This window comes from Rhipicephalus microplus, chromosome 3, assembly GCF_043290135.1.
Source record: "Rhipicephalus microplus isolate Deutch F79 chromosome 3, USDA_Rmic, whole genome shotgun sequence".
Classification (NCBI taxonomy): Eukaryota; Metazoa; Arthropoda; class Arachnida; order Ixodida; family Ixodidae; genus Rhipicephalus; species Rhipicephalus microplus.
Genome location: NC_134702.1, coordinates 255,135,947 through 255,150,796, shown reverse-complemented (window position 1 = coordinate 255,150,796; position 14,850 = coordinate 255,135,947). Strand labels below are relative to the sequence as shown.

The 14,850-nt window shown below is 47.8% G+C and overlaps 1 protein-coding gene across 1 annotated transcript in view; it reads right to left on the bottom strand.

Moving 5' to 3' along the window:
• The window catches only part of LOC119168610 (neprilysin-1), a 638,470-nt gene that overhangs the window by 202,256 nt on the left and 421,364 nt on the right, over positions 1 to 14,850 (bottom strand). The window contains exon 15 of the mRNA XM_037420008.2: positions 12,799 to 12,902. Coding sequence (XP_037275905.2) covers positions 12,799 to 12,902 — 104 coding nt within the window. The remainder of the gene's footprint in view (positions 1 to 12,798; positions 12,903 to 14,850) is intronic.

Below are 14,850 nucleotides of genomic sequence, written 5' to 3'. Positions count from 1 at the left end.
GGTTTTTGAATATTATGAGATAATATTCTTAAAGTGGGGGGCAGTGTCACAGAACGAGCGCTAAACAAGAGCACGCCGCCAATTCCTTGCGACCACGGGCGGCAGAAACGCCGCGAGGTAAAAAGAGAAAAAAAAAAAGAAAGCAAACATCCAGGGCTCCCGGGCGCGCGCTCTCCCCGCAGAAGCACGGCTTCGCAGACGATCCTCCTCACCCCACATCGGCGGCCCAGCAAGACCGCGATTTTTCGAGAACGAACGGGGCGGGGTCAGACCGAGCTGAGTCATCCGACGCAGAGGGCAGACAAACCGTCTCGCCTCTCCCCAGCCTTCGCTGCGTATCGCGCCGACGAAATGACGAGAAAGATCTGGAAAGTCGCGCGCAAGGTATTTAACCGAGCAGCCGAGACGAGAACAGGAGGTGACGGAAGTTAACGCCAAAGCGCGTAGGGATTCCGCCGTGTAGTCGGCGAAGGTTCTGCCCGTAGTGACAGAACAGGAGGTGACGGAAGTTAACGCCAGAGCGCGTAGGGATTCCGCCGTGTAGTCGGCGAAGGTTCTGCCCGTAGTGACAGAACAGGAGGAGACGGAAGTGAGCGCCAGAGTGCGTAGAGAGTCCGCCGTGTAGTCGGCGAAGTTTTCGGTCCGTAGGGACGGCTCGAGCTACAGGCAAGAGCGTGGGTTTACCGCTATCGAGCGAAGACGCGGGCAACAGCTGCGTGTGTGAAGCCGACGGATTTCCGGCGAAGAAGTTTGAAGCTTGGAGAGTGGCCATTTGAGGACGCGAGGTTTCCTGGAAGAGAAACTTCAAGAACTACGGAACGACAACAACGCTGGACTTTGAGTGAGTGATTCTCGGAAGAGTATCATCTCGACTTTGGTTCCAAGAACTTTGGACTGAATAGGTTTTCTATCTCTTTAGTCTTTAAGTGTCTTGGTTGTTCAATGCATGCGACTGCATTGTAGTTCGTATTGTTGTCTGTGTCCGTTGTTTTGAGTGTGGCTGATTGTATTGTGTAGTACGTTGATTGATTGGTTTGATTGGTGACATATTGTATGCAACTATTGTGGAGTGTGCATTTTTGTGTATTGCTTTCGATCTGCCATTATTGAGAATATAATTTGTTTGTTTATCAATTCTCGGCTCCGACTTGTTCTTTGGGCCACAGCCGGCGTCCGCTGGCGCACCAAAAAGGACCACTTCTAAATTGTCCACGCTTTCGTGGTGCGGTTCGGGGGGCCGATACTTCGACCCTTGGAATTAGCCCGGCGATTGCCTCCCTAATAAACGGGACAGGTGTGACAACAAACAAACATACTCAAACAGATCAGTGAATATAGGTATCTTGGCGTAACGAAAACCAAAACTCTAAGTTGGAATGTGCATGTATCTAACATTTACGCAACCAGCTTCCATAAGCAAAGCTCTTTTAAGCGCAGACTTCATCTTGCCCCGCCATCTGTGAAGCTGCTAGTTTGTAATACTATCATTAGACCTACTCTCGAATATGCATGCACTATTTGAGAACCACGAACTAAAAAACATTCATGGCATAAAAATTATCAAACGCAAACGCATAGGGTTTATGTTTTTTGAGTACCGACCGCATGTATACTCCCCCACAGCTATCATGCACAAAAGTATTATACTAGCACTTTAGCTTCGTCGCAAAATTCTTAATTTAAAGATTCTTTTTCATTTAAAAAATAAATAGGTTGCACTAGATGCCTTCACATTCATTCAAACACTACCGTCACGACTAACTAGAAATGGTCATACTGCATCAATAATACCATTTCCGACATGCACCACGCATTTACGTTCTACCTTCTTCCTCGAACCATTTCCAACTGGAACGGTGTGCCCTTTGAGTCCCTACAATACAATCAGTTCCTCGACTTCATCACATAATAACCTAAAACACTATCGTTTTTCGGTTCGTATATACAAGTACCTACGCGTGCACTCCCAACCGTTTACACAAATGTGTTACCATAATAATCTTTCTATTGCTGTGTCATGAGTTATATTGCGTGTATATATTGTTGTTATTAGTTTCATGTATCTATACTTAATCTGGTCCCAAATTGCTGTTGAATTACGTAGTGAATGCTGTAGATTAAGAATTGTTATGTGTGCGCTTGTATGTATAAAAGTGCGTGTGCATAGACTACTGACTTAGACTTTGAATTCTTTGTACGGTGCTGTTTTAAATCCTTCGATATAGTCTTGCAACATCCTGTAAATGTACTAATAATGATTAAATAAATTCAATCCATCACACCAGGACACTAATTGACTCTCGAAGATGCGGTGAACATGGCGACAATACTTTTGCGGCAGTTCGTGAGTTTCACATGACACGATGACTCTGGAAGCTCGGAACCAGAAGCCAGTGTCGCTGACCCATGCAATGGCCAGCTCGGCGCGGCACCCACTGCACCTAAACGTGGTGACGGGGACGCTATACGCGTTCGAAGCAAGAAAGCCTTCAAGACGCGGTGAGACCGCACCTACCGATTTTACAGAACCAAGATCATCAACGATGAATAGCAAAGTTGACTTGACGCAATAGCCGCCCTAAGTTGACAAGCAAGAAGAAACGCCCGTGGACAAACGACGACTGGCAGACGGTTTTGACGCTAAGGCAAAAGAAGTAGAAACTGCGAGAGAGGATGAAACCCACGGGCTGCACTAGCCCGACAAAACCATATTAACGACAATAACGAGCATGGACACCCAAACTTCTTACACTTGCGAAAGCTAATTCTAAAATAGTCATGCCACCGCGACCCTACCAGAAACTGCCTTTGAAGAAAGACTATCGGCATACCGGTTCGGGCCGAAGCAATCACAGCTTGCAAATACGAAATCAGAGGTGAGTAGCTCCATATAAAGCCAGGTTCTATCATCGCCATACTCTAGACACAAAGCCAGGACGTTGCGCAAAGGGCCCCCAAGTCAGTACCCTCACAATCAATGGACGTGCCAGCGCAGCCAGTATACGCTGCCACCAGAAAGGACGCTATTCCGGGAGTTAAGCAGGAACTTCCACCCCGCACATATCGGATGGTTCTCGGTTCATATGGGTGATTTCTTATTTTGCCCGACCGGCAACTCAAATGAGAGGGGCTCACCAGCTAGAGCGTGTACTATCTACCCACGGTGGTGAGCAGCCCTCTTATATGGGTAGCAAACTGGGTATATGGACTTCAAGGATTCATTGATTACATGTCGCGACATCCCCACAGCTCATAAATTAGGGCGCAGAGATTTCCCGCTTCCGCACCCTAAATTGAATAAAGGACAAGCAGTTACACTTCGCCAATAACAGATGCAAACGTACATCACACCAGCCATAATGCACAGACTCGACCCAAATTTCTCACTCCACTGTCCGCACTGTCACCACGAAGACTGTAATTTTGAACACATGTTCTGGTTGTGCCTTTTTAACTCGCGGTAAGAACTACCACACGGAGTCTTCCGGGAGGCTGCCGCGCACACTATGTAACTCGACAACACACTCTTGGCCGTCCAAGGGTCCGGAACATCGCCGAGAGACTCCATCTCCAAGCACCATCTTGGGTAGATTCACCTGGCTGAGCGCCCCGCCATGGTGGTCTAGTGGTTAAGGTACTCAGCTGCTTACCCGCAGGTCGCGGGATCAAATCTCGGCTGTGGCGGCTGCATTTCCGATGCAGGCGGAAACGTTTTGGGCCCGTGTACTTAGATTTGGGTGCACGGTAAAGAACCCCAGGTGGTCTAAATCTCCGGAGCCCTCCGCTGCGGCATCTCTCATAATCATATGGTGGTTTTGGGACGTTAAACCCCACAAATCAATCATCATCCACCTGGCTGAGCTAGCGAGGCCACCGGTCATGTCCAGCCTCTGCCACATTTGGACCAAAATAAAGTTCTCACTCAGTAGCTTCACCCCAAATGCCAGCCGAAACCACCAAGGTGAATCTGCTTGTACGTGCTCAAGGCGTCGAACTTTATCACGCAAAAATGATCGGTGAGGACGGCCCTTACTTCTAGTGACCCATCGCTGCCGTGACTGGTTTATTAGAACGATGGCGAACTGCTATGCCATCCTTACCGTGCTACCACGCAGATGTGCAAAAATATGCCACGCAAAGAAACATCGGACGGACAAACTTGAAACTCTGCCACACTTGTAAATTTCGTGACCCAGTGGATGGAAATTGACCCAGTGTCTCTTAAGCGTGCTGGCTGCCCCGCTTGGAGCCTTGCCTTATTCTTTCGGGGCTGTGGAACTCTTTCCTGGCAGTGGGTTCTGTCTGGTGTGGTGGAACGTTTGTGTGACCTTGGATGACCATAGTCTGAGGTCAATGAAAGCTACAACCTCGCCTGTGCGTCCTGCGCAGCACTCTTCCGTCTTGGCTTTCCTCGAGACAACACCTCCCTGCTGAACTTGTCACGTTGCTGAGCCCCCATGCTGCTAAGCCAAGCTTGCTATTAGGCCTCGGACAGCCTCTTTCATAGGCTGGTTTTGGTCTTTAGAGAGGGGAATGTTGAAATCAAGTGCGCCCTCCACTTTGGCGCCTCATTCACCAGCCTACACGAGCTCTGACCACGTGCGGCTCGAGCGCCAGGAACATGACCACCGTGGTTTTTCCAGCAGGTCTTGTTGTCTGGTGCGAGTCGTAGGCGCTGCCGCTGGTTGTCAAAGGTCACTTTAGCAATGACAAACATTGCGTCACCTGAACACTGCAATATGACGTATGATCCGGTATACTTGGGCAAACACTTCGTGTATAGACCGTTTTTCTGCACAGGCGTAAAATGCAAAACAAAGCATCCTGAGGCAAATGTCGCAGGCATGCGTAGAGTGTCATAGCAAGTTTTGGCACGGTTTTGTGATAAAATATTCCTGAGGTGAGCCAATCGACGAGCTTCCTTCACGCGGTATAATGTCCGGGCTATGGATAAGTACTGTTTCGTCGTCTTCCAGAGCTTGAGCCAGTAGAAACTCTGACGCACTCGGTGCAACGTTCGAGTAAAGGTAAGGTGACCTCATATGTTGTCATCGTGCATTGTGCGGAGGATCTCGCATCTAAGATTTCGGGGCACGACGAGAAGTGGAGCACCTTCAGCGGTATGGTATTTTTTGTAAAGTAAGCTTGCGGATATGGTGAAACGCGAACTTCGTGGTGCTGACCAAGTGGCATCAAAAAAGCTTTAATAAAAGGGCCTTGCTTCGGTTCGCGATGGAAGGCCACCGCATCGAGAAACTACCCGGTTATCACGAAAATATATTCTTCCAAGTCATCGTCCCCATTTAAAGTGCTCGTTCATGGAAGTCTTGATAAAACGTCAGCGTTGGTGTGACAGCGACCACTCTTGTACGCCACAGAAATTTCGTATTCTTGTAGCCGTATATAATGACTAGCGAGCTAAGCGGCTGGCGGGTTAGCGTTTTCCGGCCACCCGGCAAAGGGAATGGTGGTCAATGACTATCCTGAAGTGACGGCTGTTCAGGTATGGTTGAAACTTCTGAATCACGAGCAATATGGCGGGGCACTTCATTGTGGTACCAGTGTAATTTCGTCATGCTTTTGTGAGTGGGCGGCTTTCATAAGCGATCACTTGTTGGTATTTACTGTATATCTTGTTAGATGTTGACGAAGGAGAAAGCAGGTCGTTGGAAAATGCGAAAAACAGAACATGGTTTAATGACATTATTTACACATATTTACAGAAAGGAAAAGTTAGTGGTTTCACAAGCCACGAGCGTGGTGGTTGAACGTTACATAGTTCAGAGCGACGTCCCGCACTCTGCTGCGTCGTTTTATGCCCTGTCGGGCTCCTCCTCTCCGAGTGGAGCACCAATCACACACACACAGGTGAGGGGGGTGAGCATGCACGGTCCACATGAACACTGCACTGTGGTGGCGCCAGCAGGGCTCTTCCTCGTCGTGTGTGTGCCGTTAGTTGAGAGTTCTTACGATCCAAGCAGCATACTTCAAAGGGTCCGCCGCACAGCTCGCCCAATTAGCGGGGCGATCTGCGGTGGCCATCGCGGTCTCTTTCAGGAAGACGCCGTCCCTGTTGCCCTCTGTAGTCGTGGCGTCGCGGTGACACGACGTCTCCTCCTCCGGCCAGCAGGGACAACGCCTGGCGGGCATAGGCAGTCGGCCGGTCGGCTACTTGACTGAGGATTAAAGAAGCGCCGCTCCGCCGTCAACTCTGTCGCTGGTCACGCCAGCTTTCCATTGCCCGATGAGTCGCCGTGTCCATTAGTCACCGCTTCTGCTTGAAGGGACGATAAAAGGGTCCGCATTTGAAGGACGGGAACTCGCCTTTGCTTGCTGCTTGGTCTGGATAGTTGCTCAAATCTTCGACGGCGTCTGTCAGACTGGGCGCCGAAGGGATTAAGAGCCTCTCCAGTGGATCGGCTTTCACACAAAGGCGTCTGCCCAGACGCATTTCCAGGCCAAACTTAACTATCTGTACTAGGACCGCTCCAATGCTCACACCACTAGCATTGATGTGAAACTCAGTTGGAGCTTCAGGATCGAAATGGCGCAACATTGGAGCAGAGGCAAGCAAAAATTTAGCTCGCTGTACGCAGACTGGCACTCAGCAGTCAATGTGAAAGGTGCGTCTTTGCGAAGCAGTGACGTGAGTGGATGAGCTAAACGTGCCAAGTCTTTGATGAAACGGGGGAAATACGAGCACAACCAAAGGAAGCTCCAGAAGTCTTTCACGGTCTTTTGTTGCTCGAAGTCACGGACAGCAGCAACCTTGCCATGGTCGGGCGGATACCTTCCTTATCAGCAATAAAACTCAGTACAAGCGTTTGATGGTCACCAAAGTAGCTTTTTTGGAGTTAAGGATAAGTCCAACACAGTGGATGCAGCCAAGAACAACTTCAAGCAGTTGGTTGTGCTCGTGAAACGTCTTGGCATAGATTACCACGTCGTCTAGATAGCACGTGCATATTTTTCATTGAATTCTACAAAGGATCATGTCCATGAACCACTCAGAGGTTACCGGATCATTACACAAACCAAAGGGCACCACGTTAAACTCAAAGAGACCATCCGGCGTAATCAAAGCGGTCTTAGCTTTTGCTTGTGGCCTCATAGGTATCTGCCGGTAGCCAGAGCGCAAATAGACGGTGAGAAGTACGACGCGGAGTGCAAGCCGTCTATGTCATCATCTATTCGTGGAAGCGGGTAGACCTCATTTTTAGTTCCTGTGCTCAGACGTATGTAGTCGACGCACAATCGCCATGAACCATCTTTCCTCTTCACCGATATAACTGGAGCAGTCCAAGGACTCCATACTCTTGAATGACACCCTTCTGTACCATTTCTCTTACTTGGTCATTGATGACTTTTCGCTCGGCGGGTGAGACGTGATAAGGGTTTTGTCAAAGGGGGGCTGCTGGAATTTGTATGTGGCGCCAATATGAAGAATAAAAGGGTACTGGTGTCAAGGCTGTAAGAGTGGACTGAGTTAAGTATATTCGAATAAAGAAGAGGTTGGTGGTGGGCTTCGCAGTGAGGACAGCGGGTTGTCCTTTTCTCAACATTTTGGTGCCGTGAATCCCGGGAGAAAGACCTTAAGACGCGAGACAGAGTGGACATTCAGAACAACTCGACTCCATCTGCAGCGTGCAAGACATTTGTTGAAGCCACCGTTGTGTGAAAGTTCATGTGCGATGCCTAATCCTGCCCGTGGCCCAGGCCGTGCAGCGTGACATGTCGACAATTCCCGGAGCTTCATCAAGCGATGCTTTGTGACAGATAGCACAGTAACGCCTAGTTCATCTCATGGCTTTGCCGCCCAGTGATTTTCTACGTTATCCGACACTAGGCCGGATCATCCAGGCCCTAATCGAAAGGCGTAGTAACGTACGAAAGACCGTCATGAAAGTCTTCGCCAGCATACAAGATCTCCTGCATCTGGAATTCCCCTAAGTTAGTTGCGAAAAATTCACCATGTTTCGATAGACCAGTTCGAGCTTCTCAAAGGAATAGATAAAGAGTTAGAAAACACTGACATTAGCCACATAGAATCAGAAATAGAGGAAGCTGACGTTTATGTGCGTAAGATTATGGTAGCAAAAATAATAGTTGAATATAACATTTAAGATGCCCTAAAAGGCTCGGCAGGCTCCGTTGGTGAGTACAAAGCAAAGAATCATAATAAAAGTGCAAGCGAAAGTGCTCAATTCACCTCTGGCTATATTAAATGCGATATTGTCACAGAGAAGGTTAACGGTTCATCCCCACGGCAGATAGAAGAATGTGTTGGATGCAAACTAACGTTCTCAATACAGAGAATACAACACCAAAGACCACCAACGAAGAACAATCGAAACTTCTAGAGACATAGTCGATGCCTTCAGAGCCCTTGTCACATATGAAAACCGTTACGTCAACAAGAGAGTGGCAACTAGGGTGTGTGGGCGAAGAGAGTAGCACAATTGAATGTCGGGTGCCTTAGGAATTTCGGAATACCTTGCAAGAAATATTAAGGATCAATACTCATCAAGGCTGACAATGTCCATTGTCATCGAGGCAATCCTTAATTCCCTGTCTGCAGGCTAGCAGAGGAATTAAATCATAGACACAGCAACAAGCACGAAGAAATAGGAAAAAATGAAAGGCGTGCTATGGCACAGAAGCCTACTGCCTGTAATCCTCATAAATGCAGCTCTTCGAAAAAACTGCAGACACCAAGGAAGAGAAGAGAGCGGATCTTGCGGGCTGCATCACTGCCGATGTTAAATGCCAAGACAGAATCACAGCAGCGAATGATGAAACCAAAGCCGAAGGGGAGCAACAAGGCAGGTCCTCACAAGGTTAATGCAGTCAAGGAGAGAAAGCCAAGGAAATTGTTTCTCAGGAAAGGATGCTTAAGATCCTCTTGTAACAGCCTTCATTCCAAATCGTCATCTCTCTTCAGAGACAGCGCAAACTCAGCAAGGTCAACATGCTCTAAGGCACGAGCCTGGAACAAGCGCCGAAAGCATCGATGGAAAAGAAAGTTGATGGAGATGCCCGGATGAACCCAAAAGCAGTAAATTGGAACTTGAAAAGACATTTGTAATCTCTGTGGTTTAGTGTTTCTCAGCGTCACACGCCACTGTGGGGGCACGGAGGATGTTGTCATATTTGTAGAAAGACGATACAACCTGCTCATAAACTTTAGGGAAAGCTGTGAATTTGTTGGGGCCAAGGATTTTGGTGTGTGGCGGTGACGTAAAGATAGAGAAGGTAGTAGCGTAGAGGCTGGAGGAGTGGACTGCTTGGGTATGTTCGAATAAAAAAAGAGGTGGGTGGAGACGGCGGCTCGTCATGGGGACGGCGGCTCGTCTCTTTTCTTAACAAGGGCCGCAGTTCCGGCATCGATGCAGTGGTGCACTGGGGATTGTGGTGGTGTACGCAGACGCTCAGGTTGGGAGAAGTCGAAGACAGCAGAGTAGTGCACAAGAAGCTCTGGGAAGATGCGTTGGTCGGAGTAGAGCAGTGATTTGCTAATCATGCCCTTGAGCTTTGACGTGTGGTAAAACGTAGACGGAGTCTTCTTTGCCGTGACAGCAGCTACATGAATACGCACAAACGTATGTCCTTCAAAATGTGCTAGCTTAAACCCAGCAGGTAAGCAAACAAACTCGGATGACACTTTCACCGTCTATACGTGAGTAGAGCCACCGATGAGGTTCGTAAGTGAACGAGGCACAATAACCTCTTTTTGAACGTGTTTGAGTAGCCTGGTTCAATCAATCCAAAAGACAGACCTAGAACAGATGTTCCTGTTTCAAGAGGCAAACGCACATCATCCGATGCGGAAAATACCTCAACTCGAGAGAATGGCACATCGTCGAAAGCATGAGGTAGTCTATCAGCTCTAATAGAAATTTCACCAGCTCCACAGTCTCTTGTAGCTTTACAGGGTGGCAAGAAATCGCTACGAAGAATTACGTCATGAGTAGCACTTGCTAGTAGGTAAATTTAGCTCGAAACGACTGTTTACCCACGGTACCCAAAAGCGAACACACTCCGACAGGTCAGAACAGCTCGTCCCTAGCTCTCCGAAACGCAGACTACCTGTTTCAAGCAAACATCACTTTTTTGTCCTATGCGATCTTGAAAGAAAGAAACATCACACACACACACACACACACACACACACACACACACACACACACACACACACACACACACACACACACACACACACACACACACACACACACTTTGTTCTTTGACGTTATGACAGGCGGAGGGATTGGTGAAGATGACCGTCCTGCGACCTCAGCTCGATCTTTCGCACCAGCTAGTTTCCCAGCTGCAGCGGTATAGGCTGACGGCGACGTAACGATGGTGATAGAAGCGTCCGCTAAGGTGGAGGAGTCAGGCTGCGGTCAAGCACCGGAAATTTACTCCTGGGCATGTAATCTCGAGGTGGCATGTGAAAAACGGCAGGTGGAGCAGATGATCGCCAGGCTGCAGCGCCTTGCATGCAAGTCGGATAGGCACAATCTCTTGCATTGTGTTCTGGATGACGCCTTCAGTACCTCGAGATGTGTCCAGGAATCCCGCAGTATAAGCAGACAGGTGAGTTGCGGTAGTTTTGGTTGTGGTAGAATACAAGCCTTCGGGGCATTGCGAAATCAGGAGGCACTCACCGAGGCGGCACGTTCTGGAGACATGTGAAACCTGTCGCTCGAGGCTGTGTCATGGTGCCCTGCGTGATCACGTCATCACCGAGAGAGTGGTCCGTGTATGCAGATCGCAAAAAGGCGAGCGGTACTTCCGAATAGCGCTCATCTAGTGTACAGTGGTGACACTCGCGTTTGGCATCGGCACCACGGATGTTAGCTCGTCCGTCCCTGACAACGCGCTGTACCATTGTGGCAAAGTCTTCAGGGGGAGAGACGTCCACGTTTTTTGTGGTTGTGACGTTGTCTAGTCGGCCGAATTTCGGAAGTATCCGCCGTGTTCTGAGCGCTTCAAAACGCATGACAGTGACGCCTCGAATCCGACGGCTTCTTGATGTCTTTCTCGGAGAAAAGAGTATTATACACATCTTCAGCTAGTCCCTTGAGCAAATGGCTTGACTTATCTTTGTCTGTCATGTTTGGATTCACTATTCCGCAGAGCTTCAGGATCTCTTCTATGTAGGTCGTGCATGTCTCTCAATGTAAGTGCGCTTGCCGAGAGAGTGCCTCTACGTTTTGCTTCTTTTTCTAAAGCGAGTCCAGCGCAGTTCCAGTGAGGTACATAACAACGTGAGTAAGTTGCGCCGACGCATGTCATTCATTGCGACGGCTCAACCTCTGATGGTGTTTCAGCCAGTCATTAACGTCTTCATCCTCTCTTCCTGGGAATGTGTGGGGCTGCTGACAAGGTGTGCAGCCCGCCTGTCTTGGGTGAGCAGTCTCTTGTGCTGCTCCTTCTAGACCGTCATCACGTCCGTACGCGTCGTTTATGGCAATGCCTTCCGCTAGGAGACCGGTCAACCGTTTACCTCGCCGAGGGTCCCGCAGGTCGCGGGTTCAAATCCCGGCTGCGGCGGCTGCATTTCTGATGGAGGCGGAAATGTTGTAGGCCCGTGTACTCAGATTTGGGTGCACGTTAAAGAACCCCAGGTGGTCGAAATTTCCGGAGCCCTCCACTACGGCGTCTCTCATAATCATATGGTGGTTTTGGGACGTTAAACCCCACAAATCTAATCTATCTGCGCCGAGGGTGCGGTAGAGGTCGGTCGTCCAGGGTGACATACCCAGCACGTCCACCGATACTGTAACGATGCAAAGGGTTTATTCACAAGATGAAAGAATTAGAAATACGTTGTCTAGCGCACAGTACAGGGTGGTCAGCAAGACAACTGCTCGCTCTTCACGCCCTCTTCCTCTTCGTCTTCGTGGCTCCATCGGATTCCTGCCACGTGACATTATCTCCACATCCAAGTGAGAGTTCAACGCAGGCCATATGCGTGGCAAGCAGGTGTTTTACAACAAAGCAATGTCGCTATCCTCTACTGTATTGCCTGCTCTTAGACATGTACATCAAGCATATGTAACAAGGACAACCAGCGTCAACCCTACTATACAGTGTAAAAGGTAAAAACTGCTCAAAATTTGTGAGATGAAGCAACGCACATCACGAGCGCTATCAAGTCTCGTTTAAACTCTTGTTGCACTACTTGGTAGTGCTTGTCTTGTGGGTTTCTTTATCGTGTCGCTTGTTGGGTGCTGTTGTTACTTTTTTACAAAGTGTGACTAGCTAGCCCAAAAAAACCACACGACAAGACTCACGCAAGTTTAGCATCCTCTAAGTGCTTCGAAGGGTTCTACCCGTGACAACCACTCAGGTACAAACTGCTGAGCTTCCTGCGAACCATTATTTTCGCCATACACTTTAAAAATATATTCGTGCGTGCCGCATTGGTGGATCGCAATGAAATCCCGCCTTACGAAGCTGTCATAAACCTTGAATGCCCTTCGGCATGATCAAGTCAAAAGGCCAGCCGTCTTCATTATCTACTGACAGAAATATCTCACACCACCTGAATTTAGGCGTAAATCCTTGAGAATCGAAAACATAATAAACGCCAGCAAAAACGGGTGTAAAATAGACGAAACCCCAATGAGCTTGTGATGCCGTCTTTTTGACGTTCGTGTTTCCTGGCGCTGATTATGATTTAGGGTTCCGTTTACCATGAGGCCCTGAAAATGACAATGCTGAAATTCACGTGATGATGTTGTGATGACACAGGCGAAAAAAGGTGGCCTGGTTGAAGGAAGGAAAACGAACCCAATGTCGGTGCCGTTTAGTGCAGCGTCCCACAGTGAGCGGCTGACGTACGAGCGCGTCGCGTAGTAGCCCTCCAGAGCGTTGCCGTCTTCTACAAAGGGAACCTGAATAAAGGGATATCAAAGTCAGAACGGTTCAGAAGCCGTTCTTTGTGCAGTGACATGGTTTCACTTCGCTATACCCGAGAGTTTGCAAATGCACAATTTTATTTGTTCCCGCTTTGACACACTGACTTACTCATGGCCCATCTGAAAGACAACTTATGTGTCAAATCTTTGCTTGATTTTGTCTGTCGCGTGAAACACAGTTCGTGCGAAGGTGGAAGAGAAGACAATAGGTGTGTTCTATTCCTGCTTGATACACGGAACCAGAGCTGCTAAAGTTCAGATGGCACCCATGTGATTCATATGCTAGAAGTGGAGCGCGCATGCGGGAACATCTTCTTGTATTTCTGTGCCTACGTTGAATGTGCTGGTGCAGCATTGTCGTCTGCTGTGCGTCCGCAAGGCAAATAAAACGTGCCGAAGGAGATGCGCACAGTTTGTTGGTACTTGCATGTGATCTTCGGTAGCCACAGAGGCGCTTCTCAGCAATGTTTGGAGCCTATCTACCTAAAAATTGAAGACCTGAAGAGACAGCACGTGAAGCAAGTGCATCTACAGGTTTCTGATATAAGCAACGAAAAGTCGGCTTTCAGCATGCTCTTGACAACCAAACAGGATCCTAAGTGCCACGACGCCCCGCCGTGGTGGTCTAGTGGCTAAGCTACTCGGCAGCTGACCCGCCAGTCGCGGGATGGAACTCCGGCTGCGGCGGCTGCGTTGCCAATGGAGACAGAAATGTTGTAGGCCCGTGTGCTCAGATTTGGGTGCACGTTAAAGAACCCCAGGTGGTCGAAATTTCCGGACCCCTGCCTATTCTTGTCAGTCAAGCAGAATTTAATTTCTTTCGCTTTGATAGAAAAGATCGAAGAAGCGGTGGTGTGTTCATTGCAATATGTAAAATAATGATTGCTCTACCCATTAATATTTATTCATTTCTTGAATGCGTATTTGTTTCTTTTTTCCACCGATTTTTTATTATTATTTAAATTTCTACCAATTTATTATGGGCATTTTTATCGCCCTCTTGACATGAATCCAACGTTCGAAAGTGAATTTATTTCTGTTGTTGTTTAAGTATGCACACGGTTTCCCAATTCGGTTCTTGTAATTTTCGGTGACTTCAGCTATCCTAATATTGAATGGTCACTGCTATCCGTTTCACCCACCGACACCCAGGCACAGGACTAAATTCTTGTCTCGACTTTTTGTTGTGCTAGCTTATCGAAAAACTGACACGTTACTCGACCACATGCGCAAACATTCTTGATTTACCCTCATTCCGATCGTTCACTGATATAGGCCATCTCGATGGTCTTTTTGATCATGAAATAATCACAAGAAACCTAATATGTTCACTCAGTGAAAGGAGAGTTACCAACAAGTGTATATATAAGCTGTTACAAGCGTGCCAAATTTGATGAAATTAGTGCCAAATTTTTCAGTTTTGGTGAAGAGTTTGTAGATACCCATTTGTCACGTTCAATTGAATATAACTGAAACCTTTTAAAAATGCTCTTTCTAACCTAATTGATTAGTATATACCAGTCATTACCATAAAAACAAGCAACGTCGCTCTGAGGTTCAATAATCAACTGCGTCGACTTAATAATAAAAAACAGCGACTGTTTAGGGTAGCAGACAAAAACAGATTATCAGATTCGTGGTGTAGCTTTTAAAACATAAGACAAGTTATACAAATGCCTTTTAAAAACTACTCGTCATCGTTTCTTCAACCATGATTTGTCATCAGTGCTAAAAAATAACCCTAGGCGCTTTTGATGCACGATAAATCCTAGTAACCAACCTGATGTAACTCTCGCTAATACCGATGCAACCCCTGTTCCGGATTTCCAATGTGCTCAGTTAATAAATGATACATTCTTATGTTTTTACTCTTGAGGATACTACTTCATGCCCTAACATAGATGTAGTTGCCGGTATTATTATG